General features: G+C 37.7%; 1 protein-coding gene across 3 annotated transcripts in view; it reads left to right on the top strand.

Annotated features, from left to right (window-relative positions):
* Window positions 1–23,952, top strand: part of ATM (ATM serine/threonine kinase) — a 62,298-nt gene extending 38,346 nt beyond the window's left edge. For 2 of the 3 annotated variants that reach the window (XM_085216248.1, XM_085216249.1), the window contains exons 43-63: window positions 794–942; window positions 2,736–2,840; window positions 3,357–3,476; window positions 4,369–4,603; window positions 5,930–6,097; window positions 7,218–7,337; window positions 8,224–8,441; window positions 9,148–9,355; window positions 10,283–10,396; window positions 10,807–10,965; window positions 12,018–12,156; window positions 12,542–12,624; window positions 13,914–14,054; window positions 14,862–14,978; window positions 16,150–16,299; window positions 17,142–17,307; window positions 18,307–18,393; window positions 18,475–18,589; window positions 18,795–18,858; window positions 19,514–19,650; window positions 19,780–23,952. In XM_085216248.1, the coding sequence (XP_085072374.1) occupies window positions 794–942; window positions 2,736–2,840; window positions 3,357–3,476; window positions 4,369–4,603; window positions 5,930–6,097; window positions 7,218–7,337; window positions 8,224–8,441; window positions 9,148–9,355; window positions 10,283–10,396; window positions 10,807–10,965; window positions 12,018–12,156; window positions 12,542–12,624; window positions 13,914–14,054; window positions 14,862–14,978; window positions 16,150–16,299; window positions 17,142–17,307; window positions 18,307–18,393; window positions 18,475–18,589; window positions 18,795–18,858; window positions 19,514–19,650; window positions 19,780–19,963 (2,979 nt within the window). In that variant the 3' untranslated portion in view covers window positions 19,964–23,952. The remainder of the gene's footprint in view (window positions 1–793; window positions 943–2,735; window positions 2,841–3,356; window positions 3,477–4,368; window positions 4,604–5,929; window positions 6,098–7,217; window positions 7,338–8,223; window positions 8,442–9,147; window positions 9,356–10,282; window positions 10,397–10,806; window positions 10,966–12,017; window positions 12,157–12,541; window positions 12,625–13,913; window positions 14,055–14,861; window positions 14,979–16,149; window positions 16,300–17,141; window positions 17,308–18,306; window positions 18,394–18,474; window positions 18,590–18,794; window positions 18,859–19,513; window positions 19,651–19,779) is intronic. The other variant, XM_085216250.1, reaches the window with a different exon arrangement.
* Window positions 23,953–25,977: the final 2,025 nt, after the last annotated feature.

Here is a 25,977-nt window from a genome sequence, read left to right as displayed (position 1 = left end):
ATGAACTTTGTGAAGCATTTCAAAATATATTTTATTTTATACAAATTTTGGGTAACTCCTGAAATGATGGAATATAAAAAGTAATTGGTTATTTTTTCCATCTGATTCTTTAAACCTCTACATGATGGCTACCATCTTATTGAAAATTGTGTTTTCTATGAAATCAGTAAATGGAATTGATGTTGTCTTGTTTTGATGACTTAAAATATGTTGCTTTTTTTGTCCTAAAAATGTTTGCACCACTTCTGTAGTAACACGAGTATGTCTGTATTACGCTTCATTTAATTTTCTTGTATTATTTTCTAACTATTTAGCATTACTATTAAACTTCCACAATGTTAGCCAATTCATACTGGCTAAGCATATAATGTGGATAAGTGATCACAATTGTAATATCATCATGGCCTTCAAGTGGATAGGAATTAAACAGTTGTAGGAAACTTCTTCCCCAGGAAAAAACAGTAAAGTGAATTTTGGCTTACTGCCCAGGAATAATGGAATGGAGGAATGTGAGCAGATGGTTCATTTCAAACACATCATGAAAATTTTATTTCAAAGACTGCCAGTGACAGTAGTAATAAACCATTTTCCAAGTTTGCAGGTGTTGATAATGTGATTAATAGCTATCTTATTAAAACCTTTTTGTGAGTTGAGAAATATTTATAGTTCTGCCTTACCAGCAAAGGTTTCTTTTTTACCAAAGGTAAAACAAATCCTTTTAAAAAAAAAAAAGAAAAGCAATTCATGTTGTCAAAGGAGGAAAAACAAGGTTCATTTACTTTGTTAATTGCAGGCTTTGCAGAATTTTGGGCTTTGCCACACTCTTTCCATGTATTTAAAAGGACTGGAACATGAAAACACTGAGTGGTGTGCAGAACTACAGGAAATACGCTACCAGGCAGCATGGAGGAATATGCAGTGGGACAGCATCTCATCTGTCAAGTAAATCAACTTATTTTTCAGTTTCTTGACTGAAAGACAGTGGTTTCGGTTCCAAGCAAACAGAAGACGTTAGAATATAATTTCTGTGATGAAGGTCACCTACTTTATTTTAATCATTGAACTAAAATGCCATTATGCTCTTAGACTTATTTTATACATACTTCACTTCATATTAACTTCAGTTACTTCCTGTTTGTTCGTATCTTTTAACATTCTTCCAAAGTAAAATTTTATATTTTTACTCAACAGATGTCTTAATTGTGTAAGAGAGATATGCACTTTTTTTTTTTTAAAGTTTGTAAACAGATAGGAAAGATACTAATCACAAAGCCTTGAAATGTTACCAAGAAGTAAATAAGAAAACAAATGTTGATTCATGGCTACTTGATTGTAAGGAGCAATCCCTCCCTTCGTGCCATGAAGGCTAAGTGCATCCTGGCTTGTATCAGAAATAGTGTGGCCAGTGAAACCAGGGAAGTGATTGTCCTTTTCACAGAATCCTAGAATCATAGAATGGCCTGGGTTGAAAAGGACCACAATGACTATGTAGTTTCAACCCCCTGCTATGTGCAGGGTCACCAACCACCAGACCAGGCTGCCCAGAGCCACATCCAGCCTGGCCTTGAATGCCTCCAGGGATGGGGCATCCACAGCCTCCTTGGGCAACCTGTTCCAGTGTGTCACCACCCTCTGTGTAAAAACTTCCTCCTAATATCTAAGCTAAAACTTAGGTTAGAACCATTCCCCCTTGTCCTATCACTATCCACCCATGTAAACAGCCATTCCCCCTCCTGTTGATATGCTCCCTTCAAGTACTGGAAGGCCACAATGAGGTCTCCCTGGAGCCTTCTCTTTTCCAAGCTAAACAAGCCCACTTCTCTCAACCTTTCTTCATAGGAGAGGTGCTCCAGCCCTCTGATCATCTTAGTGGCCCTCCTCTGGACCCACAACCTACTCAGTACTGTGTTCACTTTTGGACCTGTTGCTACAAGAAAGAATTTAGTTGATGGAGTGTTGAAAGAGGGGCAGTGAAGCTCTGAAGAATCTGGATAACAAGCCTTATGCGAAACAGCTGAGGAAATTGGGATTATTTAGCCTAGAGCAAGGGAGGCTCAGGAAGGTGGATCTTCAGGTGCACCAATTCCTTCATCATCTTAGTGGTCCTTTGTTTGTTGGACTCCTTCCATTATGTCCATGTTTCTCTTGCACCGAGTGGCCCACAATTGGACACAGTACTCCAGGTGCAGCCACCAACACTGAATAGGGAAGGGTCACTGCCCTTGACCTGTTGGTGATACTTTTGCCTAATGCAGTGGAGAATACCACTGTTCTTCTCAATAGCAAGGGCACATCGTTGCCTCATGTTCAGCTTGGTGTGCACCAAGATCCCCAGGCCCTTTTCTGCAGAGCTCCTTTCCAGCTGAGCGTTCTCCAGTGTGTCCTGGTGCCTGGGGTTGTTCTCTACAGCTGCAGGACTCTGCACTTCTCCGTGTTGAACTTCATACAGTTTTGTCAGCTCACTTCTGCAGTCTGTCGAGGTCACTCTGTCACAGCTGTTTGGTTAATCAGGCATTCCCAGTTTTGTATAGTACTGTGAATATAATATGAACTCTGTTTTTTCTTTAAAATTGAGAAGGTTACATTATAATTTTTTGGAATGTGAAATAGTAGCTCATCCAGCCAGATAATGTTCTCATAAAATATTCATCATAGAGACAAAGTTGACTCTTTTACAGAGATTTCCCCCCTAATTTTATGGTTTTTTTTTTTTTTTTTTTTTTTTTTTTTTTAAGGAATGAGACTGGTGGATCAGGGTACCACGAATCATTGTATGATGCTCTTCAGTCTTTACGAGATAAAGAATTTTCTACCTTTTATGACACTCTTAAGGTTGCCAGGTAAAAGCAAAGCAAAAATAAAACCAGTTGTGTCAACATTCTGCTGGTAAAGAAGGAGATGGAGAGAGTATATGTGCGTGTGTGTGTGTGTGTGTGTGCACCTGTGTTTGTTTGTAGTCACAAGCAAACTCATACATAGAATAAAATTAGCTCTTGTGGACTGTACATTAATTTCTGTGTATTTTAACTTGTGCATATGTAATTTGAGTGTTAATTAGAGATGTTTTTCCAGTAGTATGCATCCCTTATTTAGCAGTCTTCTTAAATAGATTTAGATTCTGACTTTTTTTTTCAAATCAGCTATTATATATGCTTCTTTTATATTTATCATATTTTCATTTATTGTCAAACTTTTTTTTGTTTTTCTTAACTTTCATGGTATTACAAAATTATATTTACTGTTTAATTTCTGTTCATTGCATGGAAATTATGTCATGGTTATTTGGAATTCTTTGTAGATATTGAAAACTATTACCAATTTAAAAAAATATTGCTATTTCTCTGTTACATCCATAGGGTGAATGAAGTGGAAGAGCTGTGCAAAGGCAGTCTCGAGTCTGTGTATACATTATATCCAAGTCTTTGCAGATTACAGCTCGTTGGAGAGCTGGAAAATATAGGTCTGCTATTTTCCAGGTATCTTTAAAACATTGTTTTGTACTGCTTTTTCAGTTTTCTGAATTTTGATAATCAGATCTAGTACACAACTAAAATGACCTTACCAAATTTTATTCCTAAACTTTTCACACTCCACCTTAAAAAGTTATGGATGTTAGTTTAGAGTGGGAGCACAAATACAGATACTTTCTGTTTCCAGACCGAAATTATTTGTGGTCTAGTTTTAACTGCTTGGTACTGTGCCAATATTGTATTTTAATCTGTTTTCTTTCCTTTGTTTTGAGTTCCCTGGTGCACCTCAGGGCAGCAGCCGTGCCTCCTAGCTTCTGGTCTGCTGAAATAACTGAGTATTCTCTCCCTGTGATTCTATTGAAAATTGCTTCAATTTGAACCACTTTTGTCATGAACCAGTATTGCCATCAGCATTCCAGATAAATACTTAACATTGCTTTTTAATAGGGCCATTAATATCACACTTTTTTCTGCCGTAGTGGTATCAGCTTGGTTGTTTTACAGGTGTTCTGCTGTGATTTAGTGTGTCAGGATTACTAAGAACCTTTGTATTTACACTTAATGAACTTAGAAAATCATACGTACAATGAAAACCTATACTGCTATAATGCCACAGAATTCGAATTTATTCTTACTTAAATCTGTGTGTGACCTGTAGAGCAAAATGGGAGTTCTTCAGTTGCTCCAGTGACTGTGTACCTGCGATTCCCTTTGCTGATGGTTTTCAAAACAATTTAATCAACGTTGTTTACAATGGGGTTCTCTGACCTGTTTCTTGGTTTTGAACTGTGGATTGTGAACTGCCTCTCTAGTTTACTGTTGTTACTCATCTTGCATTTCACAAATATTTAGAACAAGAATTAATAACAGGTCTTTTCCATTTTGGTAATGACCGCAGACCTGCTACAACTCAACAACTGAATGATGTTTATTCGAAATGGCAGAGACAGTCCCAGCTTCTTGAGGACAGTGACTTCCGTTTCCAGGAACCTGTCATGGCTCTGCGCGCTGTAATTCTGGAGATCTTGCTTGAAAAGGAGAATGAAAGTGCCAAAAGAGAATGTATTAAAGACGTTCTCACCAAACATCTTGTGGAGCTCTCTAAATTGGCAAGAACTGCTAATAATACGCAGGTAACAAATTCCAGGAGAAGTTAGTGATGGATGTGTAGTTTTGCAGTTTGTAAAATAACTTGATTTTTCAACAGCACTAGACTGTATTCCAAGTTTTTTCAATGAATTGACTTTTTGAAGACTTAAAATCTGTAGAACTTATTCAGTGTATTTATTGGCAAATTTTTTAACTTTTGCTCACAGCCATAAGCCACTTTCTGAAGAAGATAATACTAAAATGAAATTTTTATCAAAGAATTCTCCTATGACTCTATTACTTTTCTTTTGTAGAGTTTTCTATATCCATTTTTCACTTGCACAGTATTGTTCTGGTTTTCCACATTAAAACTGCTGAAAGAACTCTATTGCTTCTGTTTCTTTAGTGTTATTTTTGAGGATATATATCCTGGCAGGACCATTGTAGTATGTGAAATATCTCTGTGAGTGGCTTAATGGGATTCGCAGTAATGGTGGTTTCTGCAGCTGCTCATGCTGAGAACATTTAAGATCCGGAGTCCACTCTGGCTCATTCTAGCTAATGCATCTGGAATAGTAACTCAACCGTAACTTACAGAGCATCCCTATCCTTGAATGTAGAAAATTTCTATAGGAAATAGTTCCAGCTAAATACATAATTTGTGAAGGTGATCAACTAGTACGGGGAAGTACATTCAAATTTGTTTTCTGAATGTTTCTTACTCTTTCAGTGAATAATGATTTAATTAGTAGAAGTCTTTGACTTCATAAAATAGAGCAGTTTACTCAGTGCCTCTAGAATTGTTTGGGAAATTACCTTCTTAATGCTTTTTTTTTTTTTTTTTTTTTTTAAATCTTTTGCCTACTCAGCTACTAATACTATGCTGAGGAGTGTCCTGTATGAGTCTAAATAGAAGCTCATGTTTTTTACTTTGATTTTTAGTTATAGAAAAAAAAGATTAAAATTGAGACGTTGTATCTGGGGATGTTTAAGAGGTTCTGACATACTGAGCCAATATGTTTCTGCAAACACTGTCATTCCAATCTTTTCAGTGCTGTAGGTCATGTATAACTTTAGGGACACACTTTTGGGCCTTTCAAACTGTGTGACATTTAAAACGTTCACATTGATATTTCATGTGATGGTTTGTGAGGTTCAATTCTGTATTCTGTTTTTGTTGCAAATTGGGATTTTGTTCAAGTCTGTGGAAAGATTGCTTCGTCTCTTTCATCGAAATGTATATTTAGCATTAGATAGACTGAATATGCTGCACATACAGAACAAATTAAGATGAAATGTAGAAACAAAACTTGCTAGAAGATCCATGTATTTGACTTAAATAATTGTTGATTAACTATTTTTTTTCCCAGCTTCCAGAAAGAGCTATGTTTCAGATCAAACAACACAACCCCACACAATATGGAGTTTCTGAATGGCAGCTAGAAGAAGCTCAGGTTTTCTGGGCTAAAAAGGAAGAGAGCCTTGCACTGAATATTCTGAAAGAATTGATAAAAAAATTAGATGCAAATTGGTTTCAGGTATGTGCTATGTAATGTGAGATCTAATGGAAATTAACTTATTTAAAATCGTGTCTGTGGTTTTCTCTTGGAATAAAATTAAAAGGCCATCTGCAGTATTATAAAATGTTCTTTTCAGTCTCAGGATGTGTGAAAGTGAAAAAAAATCTGTACTAGCAAATTGTAACAAGGGATTTCAAAGGGAATCCATAGGAGTGGCAAGTGTCAGAGTTCATAATTCAACTTCCAGTGCCACCACTGTGAGATGTATAGCTATTTAAATTCAGATATCAATTAATCAATATCAATTTCCCATGATTAAAGCAAATTAACATGTCTTATACAATGCTGTCTGATAGAAGTATATCTTCTTGTTCTGTGCCAGTTGTTAAATGGAATAATTTCCAAGCAGAACTGTTTAAGTATATTATGTTGGGAATACTGTACATCTTTTGTTACAGAATAAAGATTTTATCCTTTGTTTTCATCCTTTGTCCTTATTGTGTGGGTATATATACAGTCTATAATATTCATCAGCTTGTTACAGTCAGTGTTGTCGTCTCAGTCAGGTGGTCTTTAATATGTGTCTTATACTAGAAGTATTTTGGAAACTTGTCCTGCTGTAGAATTAAAGCTGAGCTTCCAATCTGCAGGGAAGTCCATTGGAAATTTGCTCCATCGTCTTTTCAGAGCACTTTTTAACCAAGTTTCCACACAAATGTCTGCCTGAAAAATATAATGATCACATATAGTTATCACAATACCTGATCCTTCCTACATTGTGCACAGTGGTCATTCAAATTAAATAGGTATATTAGAAATAACTGTTCTGGAAACAGTTCTGAATTTATCTTATTTTTGTTCTTTTTTTTATTATTATTTTATTGTGCTTTTCATTGTTCAATTTGTCAGATATTTTAAAGTATGTATTGTTCTTATGTGATTTAAATTACTGACTACTATGTATGTGGAGAGTAAATCACAATGTAGATGCATTGCATGTAATAGACCTAAATGACTGACTTATGTTTAGAGGAATTAAAAGCTTTATAAATTGTCTACTTAATATGTCAGTAATATTTCATTTGATGCCTTGTTTTCTTCTTTTTTTTTTTTTCTCCCCAAATTTGCTTTTGTAAAGGTGGAGAATGATCCTCACCTGAAATTGATGTATACAGAGTGTCTGAGGCTATGTGGAACCTGGTTAGCAGAAACATGTTTGGAAAACCCTACAATCATCATGCAGAAATACTTAGAAAAGGTGTGTTCAGACTTTGAAATGCTCAGTCTTTGGGATAATGCTGTTGTAAAATATTTTGTTGGAATGTCCAGTACATTTTATTTTTGAGGGGTCAAAAATAGTTTCTTAGTTTAAAAAAAAATGAACCTTATAGTTTCAGATAGCATTATGTAACATTGTAATCATATGAAGTATTCACAGTATGGTTTTTAGAATTTACAGTGAAATATCTATTAATATTGGCTTAGAAGTGTTAATGACTTATAATGTTTGCCTTTTTCCTTCCACCCCATTCCCATCTTTTCACCTCCAGGGACAGATCATTGACTTGGTCATATGTACTGTATGGAGATTGTATTTGTAGCAGTTTCATCCTAGGTGCTGGAAAATCTTGCACTAATGCTTCAAAGTACAGACATTTAAAAAAAAGATCTTAGCCACAGCCGAAATGTTTTTGTTAATATGTCTAATTTGCCCACATTTCTTTATTTCTAATCTGTGAAAACTGTGCATAGCTGCTTTTCTCTTTCACTTTCTACATTGTTTCATCACTCTGGTAATTTGTATCAGTGACTTTCACTTACAATTCTTCTCTTTTTGTACTTTTTGACTATTTTTCTATTTTTTCTTACCATGTTTTGATGCAGGGTTGTAAAACTTCATGCCTAGTTATTCTAAAAATAGGTTGTATTACAAAAGTAGCCTGATAGATTTTATTTTGTATTTATATATATTCATCAGAGGCATCCTTAACTGACACAATTAGTTCAGACAAGCAAGTAGCCCTGCTTGAAGGATTTGGATAAGACAGCTTCCAGGAGTCCCTTCCATTCTGTTATAGTAGTTTGGTCAGGTATTGTGCAGTAGCCAACTATCAGCCTTACCATTATTGTAACTTCACTTTTAGGCTGTGGAAATTGCTGCAAGCCACCGTGGAGACAACAGAGATGAACTGAAGAAAGGAAAGACAAAGGCTTTCCTGTCTTTGGCTCGTTTCTCTGATAATCAGTACCAGCGAATTGAGAATTACATGAAATCCTCGGAGTTTGAAAATAAGCAGGCATTACTGAAGAAGGCCAAGGAGGAGGTTGGCCTCCTGAGGGAGCGTAGAGTTCAGACCAATAGGTGAGCATTCAAATTGAGGGGTGGTTACTACAGAGCCATTCAAGGGTTCATCTTTACTAATTCTGTCTGGGCAAGTGGTACAGCATGGCTCTCAGCTCTACAGCAATGGCTGAAACTGTAATCCTCGTTACCTGTAGTTACTGAACTGGGCTTGGACGTTGTCTAGGAAAGTTCTAGTTGGTGTGGGCCAAAACTAAGCCAAGGAGCTTTGCAACAGTTAAAAAGTACGAATGATCATGAGCCAGAATTCACACTTATTCCCCATCTGACAGAGTAGGAATAAGTGAGTTTGACATTTTTTTTCTATCAAACATTTGGTGAAAGTTTAGAATTCATCTTAATGTAGAACTATTAAAAGAATTAGTGAGAGCAGTTGCAAGCAGGTGGTGAAATCTGAACTTCAACAGTTGGAAAGTGAGGTTCTTACGCAAATGATTTGTACTGGATATTCACACTTATACCAAGACTGAGATTAAATCATTAGAAAGAAAAAAGACAGTAAGTATTTACTTAGAGTGATGGGTTTGTTTGAACATGCACCAAAGGAATAGCTTCCACCATTTCATTTCACAGATGTTTATTTTATTGTACTTGTACATATGAAACAAAATAAAAAAACGAAATTGGTAAGCAGCAGAACTAGGGACAGCCCAGTCAGTTCATTGAGAAATAATTTCTTGTTTAAAAATAATGTTTCTTCACATAGATATACAGTGAAGGTTCAGCGAGAGCTTGAGCTGGATGAATGTGCCATCCATGCCCTAACTGAGGATCGTCAGCGTTTCTTGTGTAAAGCAGTGGAGAACTACATCAGCTGTTTGCTCAGTGGAGAGGAACATGATATGTGGATCTTCCGACTATGTTCCCTATGGCTTGAAAATTCTGGAGTTGACAGAATCAATGAAATGATGAAGGTACGTCTCCTGCTGTTTTTCTTGATGATGCTTTGACATCCATTATCCATCTTTCTTCTGCTCCTGTTTCTAGAAGATGAACTGTGCTGTATGCTTTTCTTTGTATTTCCTTAACTTTTTCATCAAGACCTGCCTTTTCTGGTCATTATTGCTCATCAGTGAGTTGCTTATCAGTGACAGCTGTCATTCTCACTGCATTTTAATTTTATTTCAATTTAATGAAGCATTTTAAGTTGACGTGTCTGTGGGATGAAATGTATTCATGATCCTTCACTGTTTCCAGTGTTGCTCTTTACATACCTTGTATATTACTAATGTCTTTCTTTGTCATCTGTGAGTATGTTGTTCTAGAGATATGTATTATATACACTTCTGGGTGAACGGATGTTCTTTTAAGCTATCTGTAAAACACAGTAACCAAGGACTATTAAGGTCTTCTTTCTCTGGTTGGTTCTGTAATTTCTGCAGTGATGCAGGATGTCTTTTCATTCTTACATGAATGATCTGAATTTATAACAGAGATCTGTGGAATTTGTTGCTTCATTTTGTCTTATAATTAACTTTGGAGAACATTAAGTTTTCCTTTAATTGTACTTTTAACACTCAATTATTTATTGTCTTAAGCTAGATTGTAAGTTTTTTTTTTTTTTTTTTTTTAATTAGTGAATCTAGATTTGAGGGTATTCTGAATTAATGTGTCTAGGCTCTGCTCTACTAGAACAGCAAGAACTGTTTGTCACCGAGGCCTAGGAACATGAACCAAGGTGCTGTGATACTCACTGGATTGCCATTTGGTCACACAGCAATAATTACTCTGTTTAAATATTACAAACAAAAGCAGGATGTCTCCCCCTTCCCTGGTATTTTATGATTACGATACTTTTTGGTGCTTAATGCAACTTTTTAACTGAATTTTCTCCACTACAGAAAAATGCAGAGAAAATCCCTTCTTACAAGTTTTTGCCTCTGATGTACCAGCTGGCTGCTCGAATGGGAACCAAGATGATGGGTGGTCTAGGATTCCATGAAGTTCTGAATAATGTAATTCATCATTTTTGTTTCTGAAGATATTTTGATAGGCGTAGTGGTACATTCTCCTAAACAATATGCATCCTCCTTTATGCAGCCAAAGCCCAATGAGTTATGGCATGATAATTGCTGGTTCAAATGAGTGATGCAAACTCAGCATGGGGGGGATCTGGGAGAGAGAAGATTGGGGATTTTTACGTTGTTACATCGTTGGTTTTGTTGTTGTATAAAACTAGTCCTATGCAGATATAGGAATGCATTATGAATGTATTACCATTGTGGAAGTAATGTCTGAGTGATTCCTATCCTTTGTTTCTCGTGGAGAGTGTTAGAAGCTTAAAAAACTAATGCTGTTCATTAATTAATTTTTCTTTCTCCCATACACTTTTCAATAATGGAATCTTCTTGTTTTTCCCTGACAGCTAATGTCTAGGATTTCACTGGATCACCCACACCACACTTTGTTCATAATACTGGCCTTGGCAAATGCTAACAAAGATGAACTCCTGACAAAAACAGATGCAAAAAGAATAAATAAGCTAATTAAAAATGCACCAAAAGAAATTTCACAGCTTGATGTGGTAAATGAAAAATTCTATTAATCACATTCAGTCTTGTGATAAATATCTCTGTTATTTGTTTTAAGGAATATTTTACTGTAGAGCTCAGCAGCTGACTTTTATTAAGAAGATTTGAGAGGAAAAAAGTATTTTTTTGTGACAGTAGAACTTCTTTTGATTATTACTGTTGAAATAGGCTATTACTAAAGCTAAATAAAGTAAGGTTAACATTTCCTGCAAACAGATACCCCCCAGTTATTGCATAGCATTTTGTGATAAATGTCCTTTACTTGTTATTTAAGTAGGGGCTTGAGTACATCTGTTGCTGAAAGTTGATACTGAATGGAGCCTTAAGTGGTAACATCTATTCAAAGTGCTCAACCTTACGTAGTGTACTTTTGTTTCTTTATATGATGTTAATGTTAAAAGCCATGATGATACATAATGCTGAACTGCAGCTTCATACTAATTTTGTGATTACTTAATTTTTGTTGGTACCTGCCTGTGGAACAAACTCATGTTGGATTAATGCCCTTTCTCTCCCCCTTCACTGTAATCTGGCATGATTGTTTGTCATTACCCTCCTACCCCTCTCCTGATACAAATTTTCACCACATTTGTATGTGGCTCTTTTTTCTTTTGTTATCCCACCATTAGGAGTAGGCTTGTTCTAAACTGAACTAAGTCTGACAGCCTTAGGTACAGAAGGGGCACGTGGTCATATTTCTTCCCTTGTATTCAGGCTTCTCTTCATTTGGGAGTAAACAATAGAAATAGGAATATGAGGAAAGAACATCTGAAACCACCTATCCCTTTTTTCTGAAGAATTTTTGTTGTTTTCTTGCATTCTGACTGGACAGATTTACTCTATTTCTGCCCTCAATAATATTCAATTTTTATCTGAGAGATAAAAAGCTCATATCAACAAAGCTGCCAGTTACTGCAATTTTCTATGTTTTCATACAGTTGATCTCAATTGTACTTAAGTAACTGCCTGCTATTGTGCATCTCTAATTGAACAAAGTGTCATTTGCAATATCTGATTTTTATACTTTTGTACTTTCATATTTAAGGACAGAATGGAGGCTGCTAGAAATATAATCAACATCATAAGAAAAAGGAGAGCTTACATGGTTAGAGATGTAGAAGCGCTTTGTGATGCTTACATCACATTAGCAAATGTAGACGCTACTCCATGGAAAGCCCAAAGAGGTAAGTCTTGAAAAAATGATTTGATGATTTTCATTTTCAGCAGTGAAGATATGTGTTACACTTGTTCTTCAATGGAAAAAAAAAAAAACTCTAAACACTGATATTTTTTTAAAGGAGGTAGTGTGCTAACATTTTGCCCTGCTTTTTTTAAATGTAGAATTTAGCTTGGATTAAAGGTTGTAGGCATTGCTTACACTGTAAGATTTGGACTTTGTGAGTATTAAACTCCAGAAAACACCAGTTGTCCTGTGGTCATCTTCGTCAGCTCGGAACAGAAGTATGCAGTGGGATTTTGCCTCCCAAAAGCAGTGTAAGCTGCTTTTCATAAACTTTAATGTATGTTTATAATTCTAAATATAAATATATGAATTCCATTTAATTACAGGAGGAATAAGTATCCCAGCTGACCAGCCAATTATTAAACTGAAGAACCTGGAGGATGTTGTTGTTCCTACCATGGAAATTAAGGTGATTGAAATTGAAATAATTATGTTACATTATTGCATCCTAGTATTACCTTCAAGTTTTTATGACAGTCAGACTGTGTATCTCTTTATCAAATTCTGGAGTTCTTTACAAGTCAATTTATCTGGGTTACTTCCCTGTGAGTTGGGAGATGCCAGCTGAGATCCTTCTCATTAGAAGGCCCTTAGAAGACCTTGACCCAAAGTTCTTACCTTTACTAGATAGGGGCTTGTTTTATGAAGATGATTTTGCCACTGTTAGCACTGGTTAGTCTTTGATCATCAAAAGGGGTAAAGAGATCCCTAAACCACAGAGAAGATCTGGGAATCTCAATCTCTTATTTTGTAGGTGCTAGCTCATAGTTTTAGGGCAGCATTCAATGTTCAGAAAGGTGTAATAGGTCTGCCTTTTCTGCTGTTCCTAATGGACTAGTTTATATGCTTTGGGTCATTCACCATTACTGAATGCTATTCTCCTTAGCATAAATTGGTGGATGTACTGGCACTTATCCTTAGGTGTCCAAACATGTGGGCATATTTCCTCTACCTAGGAAACCTAGCAGTTTCAGAAGTATGTAATTGCTATTTGAGCCAGCCATCTAAAATTTAAATTTTGAAGCTGAACTTCCCTGTGTTGTAGTCCCCCTGGCTATGTCTGTACAGCTGAACAAATAGGCCAGGGAACTGTTTTAGGCTGTTTGACTTCAGAGGCGTGTAACTGCCTAAATCACACTTGTTTGTAGGGCCCTCTTGGTCCCACGTGTTGCTCATCTGTAGGGCGAAATTGTTATTTTCTTTGTTTTTATTCTTCCCCTGTTCAAATGATTTGAAATAATAGGAGCTCTGTAATGTAAACAACTTTTCTTACAGCTGAGTAGGGTTGCTTTGTGGCACAAGGAAATGTAGGGTGGTTGAAGAGACAGGTCATACAGATATGGACAGTTTGAGAATCGTAGATGAGGCTCATTTGCAGCCCAGTGTAAGCTTAATGTCCTCTGACCACACATGAATAATTTCTGGCAGAATGCTTGTTGGCACAAGATGAAGTTGTGTCATTGTTTGTTGAGAAGTCTACAGCCCCACATCCCCTCTACCAGCGAGGCAAACAAGGAGGAACTACTCTCGTGCCTTTGCTCAGCATATTTTTGTAGCTTTTACGGGTATTATCCTTGTAAATTACAGAATACTTACAATAATATTTAAAATGTGGTTTGCAAAACATCTCATTAATGTTTTCTCTGAGGCAAATGCAGGTATTATTTCTAGTAATGTTAAGCCAATTTATAATTTCAGGTGGATCCCACAGGAAGATACGAAAATTTGGTGACAGTAAGGTCTTTTAAGCCAGAATTTCACTTAGCAGGAGGTCTGAATCTGCCAAAAATAATAAATTGTGTAGGATCAGATGGTAAAGAAAGGAGGCAGCTGGTGAAGGTAGGCTCTGTCTGTTGTAGTGATAATTTTTAAATTGTCAGATCATTTTTCTCTAGTATCGCTAGTGTGCCATAAGCAAACTTTACACAGTTCAGTTTTCCCTGTTCAATGATGCTTTAGTAAAGGAAATCACAAAATATCTTGTAACATTCAATATTGTTGTAAATATCTTTCAAAAAATGCATGTAATATATAATAACATAAAATAGCTTGCCCGACTGTTACCAGGCCTGCTGACTCATGCAGCCATGTATGAGTTACTGACCTGGAGTGCACATCAAATGAAAAAACCATCAACATTTTGGGTACTGCATCCCTTTTTCTTTTTTTTTCACCCATCTAAAAATAATTACAATTCAGAGACAACATGAAACATGTGGAGATACCTACATATCTGAACAGTTTCTCAGTGAACTCAATTGGTTTCACACTGCCTGGCCCCCGATGCCTCGTAAACATTCAGGAGCTGTTGTGAGAATTCTGACTGGCAGCTCAGAATTGAGTAATCATAGAAGTTTTAAGGAGAGATGAGAGTCTCCAGGCATGCACTGTCTTCTCAAATGGCACCAACTGATGCTCTCTGCCTGCATGTCAGATTGCTACATACAGAGAACAAGGCAACTTTTGTAAAAAAATAAAAATAAAATAAAAGGATACCTTAAGGTACGTGGGTTTGTTTGAAACCTTAATTGAAGAGCATTTGTGAAAAGAAAAAGGCGGCTTATCGAGTTCATGATGATTCTGAGTGGCAGAACAAGAAGTTGGATGCTGGAAAAAGTGCTCTTTTTTTTCCTATTTATGCAAAAGGGCCGTGATGATCTGAGACAAGATGCTGTTATGCAGCAGGTTTTCCAGATGTGTAACACATTGCTCCAGCAGAACACTGAAACACGGAAGAGAAAATTAACCATCCGAAGATACAAGGTAACCCTGGGCAACTGCTGCAGCAGAGGAAAAATACTGTTGATACATGATAAAGCGTATTTTCTCCTCTTTTTGACCCTAGGATAATATGAAACTATATTTATTTATATGTTGTGAAAACTGTCCCTGTGCCTTAAAGCGTGGAATGAATTTATTATCACAGACCATTTTTTTCCAACCTTTAAAAAGCTGCTGCTCATTGTATACAGAGATACTGTTCAAAGCTTTCTTAATATGAACTTATAACTGAAATTAAGTCATTCGCAGCCTTTGAATTGTAAGGTATTAAACTTGAGCATACAATTTCGCTCATGAGTTCTTGTTAATTTAGTCGTGCAGCGTTCCTTGCAGTAAAATCCAGAAGTTCTGTCTGGAATCTGTTCCTGTGGGATTTGAATTGCAGATCTGTTTCTGTTGGAATTGAGAATATGGCAATAAATTCTAAGTGTAAATGCAGAAAGAGCATTTCAAAAGAAATTTTCTTCTCCTTTTCCTTTTTTATATGTTAGGAATTATAGCAATAGCTCTGGAGGTGAGCCCTGAGTAAGTACTCTAAAAGTTTAAGTTCTTGTCTTTGACAAGTGAAAATTGTGCATTCCAGAATCTCTAAGGAAAGGTGTCTGAAGTGCCAGCATAGTCCAGGAGTTCATAGGTGGAGTTTGATTCACATTTTAAAATAACTTTCAATAGAGATGTTTGGTTTTATGTGTTCAAAAAGGAACAGGAATAGAGAGGAAGAAAGAGGGGATCGTATGATGAGATGAACAGACTTCCATAAGGAAAGAAAATTGAAGGGAACAGACCAGAGCTATTTCTCTGAGACCAGCAGACTGTTGGTTCTCAAAGCCCATTCTGTGTTTTAGAACACTGATCCAAACATGGAAACTGGGCAGAATAATTAAGTTGTATTAAAGTATGTAGCGGAGGGTTCTCTGAACTAAGGAAAAAATATGCAGTATTTGCTAGAAAAACATGGTGTTCATTTTATATGACTTATTTGTATTACCTGTGTATTAAGATCATATGTTGTAATCAGCTATACAGTTTGGTTTTGTGTATCTTTAAACAAATGCAAATATCCATCCACCCTGCTCTGCAGAATGTATGGTTGTGGAGGTGTGTGTGTGAGTGTTTGACTCTCCCCCATGCAGCACAGGTTTTGTTTGTGCAGGTAGTTCCCCTTTCTCAGAGGAGTGGTGTGCTCGAGTGGTGCACGGGAACAACCCCCATTGGGGAGTTCCTTGTGAATGCTGACAAGGGAGCCCACAAGAGATACAGGCCTCACGATTACTCCGGTTTCCAGTGCCAGAAGATAATGATGGTGAGTCAAAATAATTAAAGAAAAATATTCTGCTATTTGAAGAGGGCTCCTTTATGCTTTTGACATGTAATAGCTAATATGGCCTGTGGCAGGGTTCAAATAGATCTTCAGACTGTTCTGAATGCAGCTTGAGAAGAATTATTGCAAAAATCAACATTGCTGAATGATTTTGTATTGTAGGAAAGAACTGAATATGACTGAATCTCCAAGAACTTTACTATGAGAATGGTGAGGTGCTGGAACAGGCTGCCCAGAGAGGTTGTGGATACCCTATCCCTAGAGGTGTTCAAGACCAGATTGGATGGGGCCCTGGGCAGCCTGGTCTAGTATTAAATGGGGAGGTTGGTGGCCCTGCATGTGGCAGGGGGTTGGAGATTCATAATCCAACCCCCGTGCCATTTTGTGATTCTGTGAAGAAGTGAAACGTTTTCTAGAATGTAAATATATTGGAATTTCAAGATAATCATTGCAGAGACCCAAGAGATTCAGTATGAACTTACTCTAAATTAGCTGATAGTCGTCATGTTTCTCATTGCATTAAGAAATACTTTATTTTTAGGAATAAAGCAAAATACCTGAGTACAAAAATATGGTTTTAGAATGCAGTTTAGATGAATTACTGTCTTAATTGCCATAAGACAGCATTAAAAGGTCCAGCTCCTTAATTGCTCAGTAAAGCAGACAGCAGGGTATTAATGCTTGCTGTCAAAAGACATTCATTTGAAGCTCAGAGAAGGGGGTAGGAGCATTATTTGAGGGGTGGGGGAAAGCATAAAAAAAAGGGAACATATTTCTTTCCAAAGCAATCAATCACACAGAAAATATTTTTTGTGTGTTTAAAGGATGCACAAAAGAAACATTCTGAAGAGAAATACAACATCTTCATGAAGGTCTGTGACAATTTTCAACCTGTGTTTCGTTATTTCTGCATGGAAAAATTCCGGGACCCAGCTGTGTGGTTTGAGAAGCGGTTGGCGTACACTCGCAGTGTGGCTACGTCTTCTATAGGTATCACACTGATCTATTAACATGGCTTTTTAGATTATGGAAAGAGAAAGTTTTACCATTTTGGAGGTAATGACATTTCTGGTTTTGTCACGTGTCAGAAAAGGGGAGTTGGAGGGGGCAAAAATGCCAGCAAGAGCACCAGCACTATTTTTCTTACTAAAACTGCTGATTCTTCCCCCCTCCCCTCTTTCTTTATTTCTTTTATAGAGTATTTGTGTGTTTAGGTTCAGGTGCTTTTTAAACAACAATTCTATTGTTGTGCTTTAAGAGTTTTTTCATTTCATCTGTACCCTAAAATGTTTTAATCTTTTACTTTCCTTGTACTGGTGTCATTAGGAGTGACTGAAATGCTGATTTTAAATTTGGCATTTTTCTTTGATTTCTCTGTCTCAGTAAGGAAGTGTATGTACAGAAGTTCTGGATTACTTCTGGGTGACTCAGTTCTGTATTGAATCTCTGGAATATATTTGTTAGCGTATTGCATATGTTGCAATATACCCTGCTTTAGATATTAGCATATTGCTTATACACTTAAGGAAGATTTAAATCAGATGCCTGGGGAACATTTTTCACTGAGAGGGCAGTGAGGCACTGGGGCAGCTGCTAAGAGAGCTGTGGGTGCCCCGTTCCTGGAGGTGCTCAAGGCCAAGTAGGATGGTGCCCTGGGCAGCCTCAGCTGGTGCCTGATTTAGTGGTCGGCAGCAGGGGATTGGACCTAGATGATCTCTGAGGTCCCAGCCCAAGGCATTCTGTGAATCAATGAAACACTTTCTTTTTTGCTGAAAAATTAACTAAATCTACAGTTTAGCAGAATTTAAATGACGGAATTTTATAGGAAATTTGTGAAGTGGCATTTGCTCTTTAGCGGAACATGGGGGAAGAATTAGTCTCACTTAATTTGTTTACACGTGTTAAAGTGATTCTAATAGCGTTCTGTAAAATCTTTCCTGGTTTTTATGGTGTGTACTTATGGTCTCAAGACTTGCCTTTTTCTTTCAGTTGGCTACATCCTTGGACTTGGAGACAGACATGTTCAAAATATCCTGATAGATGAACAAACTGCAGAACTGGTGCATATAGATTTGGGTAAGTGGAAAGATAAGAGAATCTATTTTTCTTTTTGTAGTTTTTTTTTTTTTTTTAACATATATTTGATCTTTATTTTAGGAGTTGCTTTTGAGCAAGGTAAAATCCTTCCCACACCAGAGACTGTTCCATTTAGATTAACCAGGGACATTGTGGATGGAATGGGCATTACTGGAGTAGAAGGAGTCTTCAGGAGGTAAGTGGTCTTGTATTGCATCACTGTGTGGTGATAAGAAGGCAGCAGAGTAGTTCAGGCATTATGGTTGTTTTATGTTAAATAGTCCCAGTGCTTGGGGGAAGACCTAGATTTCTATTGATGATATTCAAATCTAAGTGCTGCTCTCTAAATCACACACTGTTATTCATGTAACTGTTAAATAATACAGTAAAATATTTTCTAGATGCTGTGAGAAAACAATGGCTGTCATGAGAAATTCTCAGGAAGCTTTGCTGACTATTGTAGAGGTAACTGTTTTTTCCATTCTTTCCAAGAGCAAACTGCCACAGTATCTTCAATTTCTGGTCTTTGAACAGGTTACTGTACCAAATGCTTACATGTTTTTTGTTTGTTTTCTGGAATTTGCATTTAGTATAGTTGGTCAGATTTGTTAATTCATGTTAACTCAGTAAAATCAAGCCCAGTCTGCATTTTCTTTGGGGACTGTTTCAGACAAACAGATTTCCCTCTCCTGTATCTAAAGTACCTGTGACTGCCTTCTAGCCACAGAGCTGTGTTCTTTACATGAGTACTGCCAACAGAAGTAAATACTCTTTGCATAAGTCACAAAGAAAAGAATTAAGCTCTTAAGCAGCCTATACTTGCATCAAAAATTAATAATGATATTTAGTGCTTAGAAAAATATAAAAAAAGAAGACATCTTCATTGCTACGATGGGACTGAATGTCAAAACTGAGCCAAGTATGAAGAACACAGATGCTTGGCATGATCAGATGTGGTTTTATTGTTGCATTGTCTGCTAAGCAATTTTTTCCTTTCCCCCAAATAAGTCATGATATTATAGTTAGCATGAGCATTAACTGAATGTTTCCCTTCCTGCTAGGGCACTGAACTAGATGTAATTAACAGCTGAAATTAAATGGATGCTTACTTACGATGTAGGTGCTGCTCTATGATCCCCTTTTTGACTGGACCATGAACCCCTTGAAAGCTTTATATCTGCAGCAGAGACCAGAGGACGAGGCTGACATGAGCTCTACTCTTGGTGCTGATCCACGAGCATGTAAAAGGAAAGCCAGGTGCCAGATTTACTTTTCTTTTTGATCTGCCAACTGCACTGTTGCTGTGCTTTACAGTTTTATAAATCAGCATTGCTCGTTCTGTTCAGGATCCGTATCTAGTGCTGCTGTTTCCCTTTTTTCTGCCAGCAGTGATGACCAGAGCTTTAACAAGGTGGCTGAGCGCGTTCTCATGAGACTTCAGGAGAAGCTGAAGGGCGTTGAGGAGGGAACGGTGCTCAGCGTGGGAGGGCAGGTGAACCTGCTCATACAGCAGGCCATGGACCCTAAAAACCTGAGCCGCCTCTTTCCTGGCTGGAAACCCTGGGTGTGACTTAGAAGGATCCAGTGTGTTTTGGGAAGAAATTATTTTTCAGCAGCAAATGTCTTAACATTTCAAATTTCTGTTTCCATATTAAAGATTGGATCAGGTGAATTGTAAATGTTTATATGTATCAGTATTAGGTGGATGGCTTTGGGTGGTGTTTTTTTCATTAACTTGTTAGCAAGAAAACCTTTTCTTCCTCCACTTATATTTGCAATACAGCCTAAAAGCAAGCAGTGCTTTGCTGTTTTCTGTGGCTTGCAGGGACTTTGCTCATACATAATGTTCTTAAAGCCTGAGGATCATCACTTGTCTAACTAATCAATATCAAGTCTTGCAGGTAATAATTTGGTATAGTAAGATGGCTGTGCAGAATAGACAATCTGAAAAGCAGGCATGATGACATAAGTGACTGGAGTACATTTCAGGAGTGAGGGGAAGGGAACATACATTAAAGATAATGCCACAGTGGTAGTTGGCAGAAGTGCAACAGAAAAGAAGAGAACCTCCTGTTTAACAAGCTGGAAATTCAGGATATTTTTCTTAGCTTAGTTAAATGGGATATGACCCTTGAGCCAAGTGTAATACTGCTGCTTTTTTTGTATTTTATTTTTATAAATCACTTCTTTTCTATTTTGCTATAGTGTTACTATAATACTGTAAACTATATGTGTATATATATTTGTTTTTGTAACTAACTCCTGTGATAAAAGAGACCGGCTCTACACTGGTATACAAGATGTCCCTCTAAGACAATCATTCTGTATCTGGAGTACCTTCAGGAACAGTGATGTTATGTTTTTGAGTACAAAAAACAATAGTAGCTGTACTCATTTTTACAGATGACATTGCTGCTTCTGAAATAAAAAGAAATAAAAAGGCTCATCAGTGCATACTGATAACAGAAGAATCTCTTCAAACAACAATCTCATTCATATAGCTAATAAAGCTTTCCGAATCATTTCTACGTTTAAAATTATGAACAAAGTTTTGTGTATCTCATGTTATCCTACTTTCCGCTTGGTGCATTTTTACAGCAGCATAGGCAGAGTTTCTGGTCTAATCTGCATTTCATTGAATTGTGTGTTTTCATAATTTTGATGCTGTTTGTTTTATATGTTAATGTTAACATAGTGAAAAGAATCATTTGTTTTCATGATGCTGACATAAAGCTGTGTTGATCCTTGGAACCAAAAGTGCCCTGTGGCTTTTCACTGAAGAGTAACAGCTTTGTGCTGGAGTGCAGCCGTTTGGTCTCTGGAAATGGAACTCTAGGAAAAGACCAAATAACAAACACTTGGACAGTTCTTACTGTTAAGCAGTGATAAAAGAAAATCCAGTCTTGTTTCCTGAAGTTTCTTTCTCATGCTTCTGACAGAGGAAGTTCTTTGGGCTTTTTTATTTTTTAATATTAGAACTCTCACTGATTGTACGAATGAATGTTGCATGAAAGCGTTTGGCAGATCCTCTCCTTCCTTCATGAGTTGCAGATGCTCCACTTGAAAGGGAATGCTTTCATCTTGCTGGGCTACAATTTAGCCTCATTATTTGAAACAAACACTGAAACCATTAATATTAATTCAATTGTCTATGGAAAGTCTAACTTGAGAGGAAATAATACAATTATTCCTCTGCAGTGTCTAGATTGTCATGTTACCTGTCATGTTACCTGTGCAAAGCCTCGTGTAGCCAAATGGTAACCCACCAAGACTGTGCTTTCTAATTATTTTTGTTCCAGCAATTCCTTAATTTTTAAACATGCAAATTAGTGAATAGTTTCCAAAACTGTATTGTCTGTAAGTATACAGTTTCCTTGTATAAGAGTAGAAAAAGGGAAACCTGGGTAGAAATGCTCTTTAATTCTGAACAGCGTAACCATTGGCAGAAATGTTTCTTCTAAAGATAAGATGGACTGATAGTTGAAAGCCTCATACATTTACTACATTAGTAAGCTACAGACACAGGAGGACATGTTATGTTGCATTTTAGTATTATTTTTTTTCCTGGAAATTGTCTTAGTAAGTTGAAACACATTTAGAAAAGGTCATTTCTAAGAAAAATGAGCAGTGATCTGATACGGAGCTGAAATTTGTAATGGATATTGATTTGTTGAAGACAGCTGTCTGCTTAAAATTGGCCACTTCTGATGTAACTTCTGTTGGACAAATATCCTCAGCAGTGTGCAGTGTAACACTGAGGTTGTCAGCAGGTAATGCAGTTTGGAAGATAGAACCTGACTGAAATTTTCCATTGTTAATGTTCTGAGGATAGGAATCACTTCAAACTGGTTGCCTGGGGAGCTGCATCCTATTTAGATAAAACCAGGATGTCCATCTGTGTGAGTGCACATCTGAAAATATGGCTTGTTCTTATGGATAAAGACAACTGAAAGTAATTTTTGCAGTAACTGAATTAGTTAGGTCACTATTGTTTGTTACTATGAAATTCTGAATTTATAAAGTAGATTCATTACATCTCTGCTCCTTCTTGAGCACACTTAAATGTTAGGCTTCATATTTTCAGGGACCAAGGAAATGCAAATACCTATAAAACATCCCCCTTTTGAATCAGTTAATCTGTTTGGATTGAGCTGTGAGGTCTTGTGCCCTTGTGAGGACTCCTTGGCAATGAAGCACCTTCGTGCCATTTTGGGGCTGAAGCAGTGTTAGGATGCTCAGTGGTGCCTGACTGTTTCTAGATTGTTAAGTTTCAGAATTTGCCTGTGTCACAGACAGACAGGTGTTTGGGCCTTTTCTTTGCATTATGCTGGACATATTCCTTTGGGAGAAGGAAGGGATGGAAAGAGAGGCTGAGTGCTTTTCTAATTACTGCAGAAGAAAGTCTTCCAGTTCCCAGTGATGGGCCCTATGAAGTCTGACTGTCCTTCTAGACCACATATCCTGAGTGCTGGTTATTGAGAAGCCAACTCTCTGTTGCCAAAGCAGTATTCTACAGACCAGTACAGGAAAATTCTGCCATAGAGAACAAGTATTTGGCTTGTAGAAATTTCTCAGTGTCTGCATTTGTTACACAAAGCCCCTATATGTTTTACATATTCTCACTCAACCCCCAGTGTTTCCTTTCTCAAAAGCAGAGAAAACTGAACTTAAAGATTGGAAATCATGAGCTCTGGAAGTGAAATAAAGGTGTCAGAGGAGTGAAGCTATTTCCCAAAATGTAGTTGTGTTTCTGAGTCACAGCTGGAACTTGTTTTGTGGGAGCTGGACAGATACTGAACATAAAAAGTTCTTCAGCCTGCGATGCCCTCAGCAACGTGATGGAATGGATGTTTCTTTTAGGTGAGATTAATTTCTTACTATTTGGGAAAGTTCTGTGATGCTGGCTGAGATGTCAACACCTGAAGTGCCAAAATGGCCTCTCCCTAAGGTGTGTGAAAACCACACCATTGTGATTTTTGTGCATCACTGGGCAGTGGGAGGTTGCCTGACATTTTCCCATGTCCAGTATGTAAGTATATTTGTATTACCTGGGTACCAACTTCCAATATTTCCATCCTTAAAAAATCATTTAAAAATTTAACTATATTAAGAGATTTTACTCTTTTCAGTTCTCACCTGCCCCTCGTATAAGCCCACAGACTTAGGATTCCTGGTTGTTTTAATGATTATAACATTTTTACAGCATGTGTAACCTCAATAGAGGGAGAGAAGATTAATGATTTTATGTGATTTTGGTTTTCACCTGGACGTGGATCTTTTAGGTTCTCCCCAAAGGTGTTAAGACTTCCATAAGAGGAACTGCTTTGCTTGTACTTGCTGTGTCCCAAATCCACTTGTATCTGTGATAGCATTCAGCAGATTTCCGCCAGAGACGGATTTTCATTTACAGAATACAAGGAATATATTTGTAGGGGTTTCTCAGGTCTGTGGGACAACTAAAAAATGACAGCTTTGAAACCTTTATCCAAAAGTGCTCTGTACCAACTGCAGGCTATATGAAAAGAAACAAAAAATAAAGTACTTGTGCTTCATCTCTCATGACTTAGCTGAAATTTCCGGAAACCTTTCAGTCACCCATGAGCTTACCTTTGAAAAATCTGCTGTTTTGTTTTGGCCCAATAATAACCAAATGTGCATATACTCAGTCAGTCAGTCAGTCAAAGGACAACGTGAATGTACATCCATAGCTGCAATGGCTGTGCTTGCAGCATGCACACTCCACAATGGATCTTCCACTCCATTGTTCTCTTCTTTGAGGGAATTTAGCAGGAAGCTTCATTGAAATGTTCATAGGTAGAGAGCTGTAGTGTCAGCACTCAGGTCTCAGGGTGCCTCCAGCCCCTGAGGTGCCACGGGGGTTCTAGGAACACTTGTCAGCAGGAGAGTCTTTGCTCTGTAAGTGCTTCCCATGGGGAATACCCAAATCAAGTGCTCACGTGGAGGGGAGACCCTTACAGTGCTCCTGAGCTGTGTTCAGGTGTTTGGCACTTCAGAACTAAACTGGTACTCCTCTTTTAAAATTGTCATTCCATGAAGCTTGCCAAGATATCTGAAAAAACTCTTACATTATGCACATCTTTAATGTGCAATTAATATCAGTTTATACAACTAAAATTTTAAAATGAAGTCAGACACAAATATGTGAAGCAATATCTAGCCAGCCTCATTAGTATCTCTGCTTGCCATCACATGGGTCTGAATTTCCTTTTTGTTTAGCAGACATTCAGACCAAGGATGGGTTCGTGTCTGGCTCTCTGCTGGATACCATGTGCATGTATTGCCTTAGGCCCATTGCATACGGAATTTGGTCCATTTCTGAAGTAGCCCTGCAGAAAAACTTACAGAGGCTGTTCTAGAGTGACACCGATACTGTGTTGCACGAACAGAATGCAACACAAAGTTATCTGCGGCTGTTTAAGGATGTAAAGCGTGTTGGGGCAGTGTGGGGTTGGGAGGAGCCAAACCCCCTGCAGTTCATCTACCTCCCTTTCAGACACTGTTCTGGGATTGAATGATCTTGCAAACCAAGGTGAAGTATTGCTCTGGGAGAGCAAGGTGGTGCTGTCAAGAAGTGCAGGCATTAGATGGTTATGAAGCACTTTTAGAAAATCAGGGACATTGCTTGCTTAATTTGTGGCATGCTTCTCATCCCCTTTTTCATTTAACAGTACAGACACAGACTTTAGTTAGAACCAAATCCAAGGTGAATTACACAGCTCTTCCAGGCTGTGAGCCAGTCCTTCTGACAGTTGCCCTCCTTAGGCTTCCTCTTCCCCAGAGTGGCACTGAGTGCAGCAAAACAGCTCCTCCTCACACTGTCCACCTGAACTGAGAACAGCAGGGAACAGATTAAGATACAAATTCCTGGCAGTGCTCAGTGCTACAATTAAGAATCACTTTGTAATAACTTTTTCAGCTTAAAGTTTGTGTGCTGGCATAGCAATCCTCTGCTTGGAACCTCTGTGCTGTGCTCTGAGGAAATTTGTTCTGAAGAACCAAAATACTGCAAATACGATCTAAAGCAAATCTAGATCCCACTGTCATATATGCTTCTAAGCAGCAGAGCTCATTATAAAGTGGCTGAGCTGTGCTTTTTTGGGTAGGCAGTTCTTCTTTAGTCAGCTGCTATCATGGCAGCTCATTCATAATTATGCTTCACTCCACAGTGAAGCAGGAAAATAGAAACAAAGAGCAGCAAATCTTAGGAGGAAGTTTTTCACACAGAGGGTGCTGACACACTGGAACAGGTTGCCCAAGGAGGTTGTGGATGCCCCATCCCTGGAGGCATTCAAGGCCAGGCTGGATGTGGCTCTGGGCAGCCTGGTCTGGTGGTTGGCGACCCTGCACATAGCAGGGGGTTGGAACTAGGTGATCTCTGTGGTCCTTCTCAACCCAGGCCATTCTATGATTCTATGAAACCTACCACATAGAATTTGTATCCATTTTGAAAAATTCTTCCTCAGAGAAAATGTGGACTCATCAGTGCCACATGTGGTCCTCATGTGGAGACTTACGGGATGCTACTCTTAGAAGAAAGGAAAGAAGGGTTTCTATTCTGCTATG

The sequence above is a fragment of the Meleagris gallopavo genome, chromosome 1 (assembly GCF_905368555.1).
Source record: "Meleagris gallopavo chromosome 1, MGAL_WU_HG_1.1, whole genome shotgun sequence".
Classification (NCBI taxonomy): domain Eukaryota; kingdom Metazoa; phylum Chordata; class Aves; order Galliformes; family Phasianidae; genus Meleagris; species Meleagris gallopavo.
This window is presented reverse-complemented; position numbering and strand designations above follow the sequence as displayed.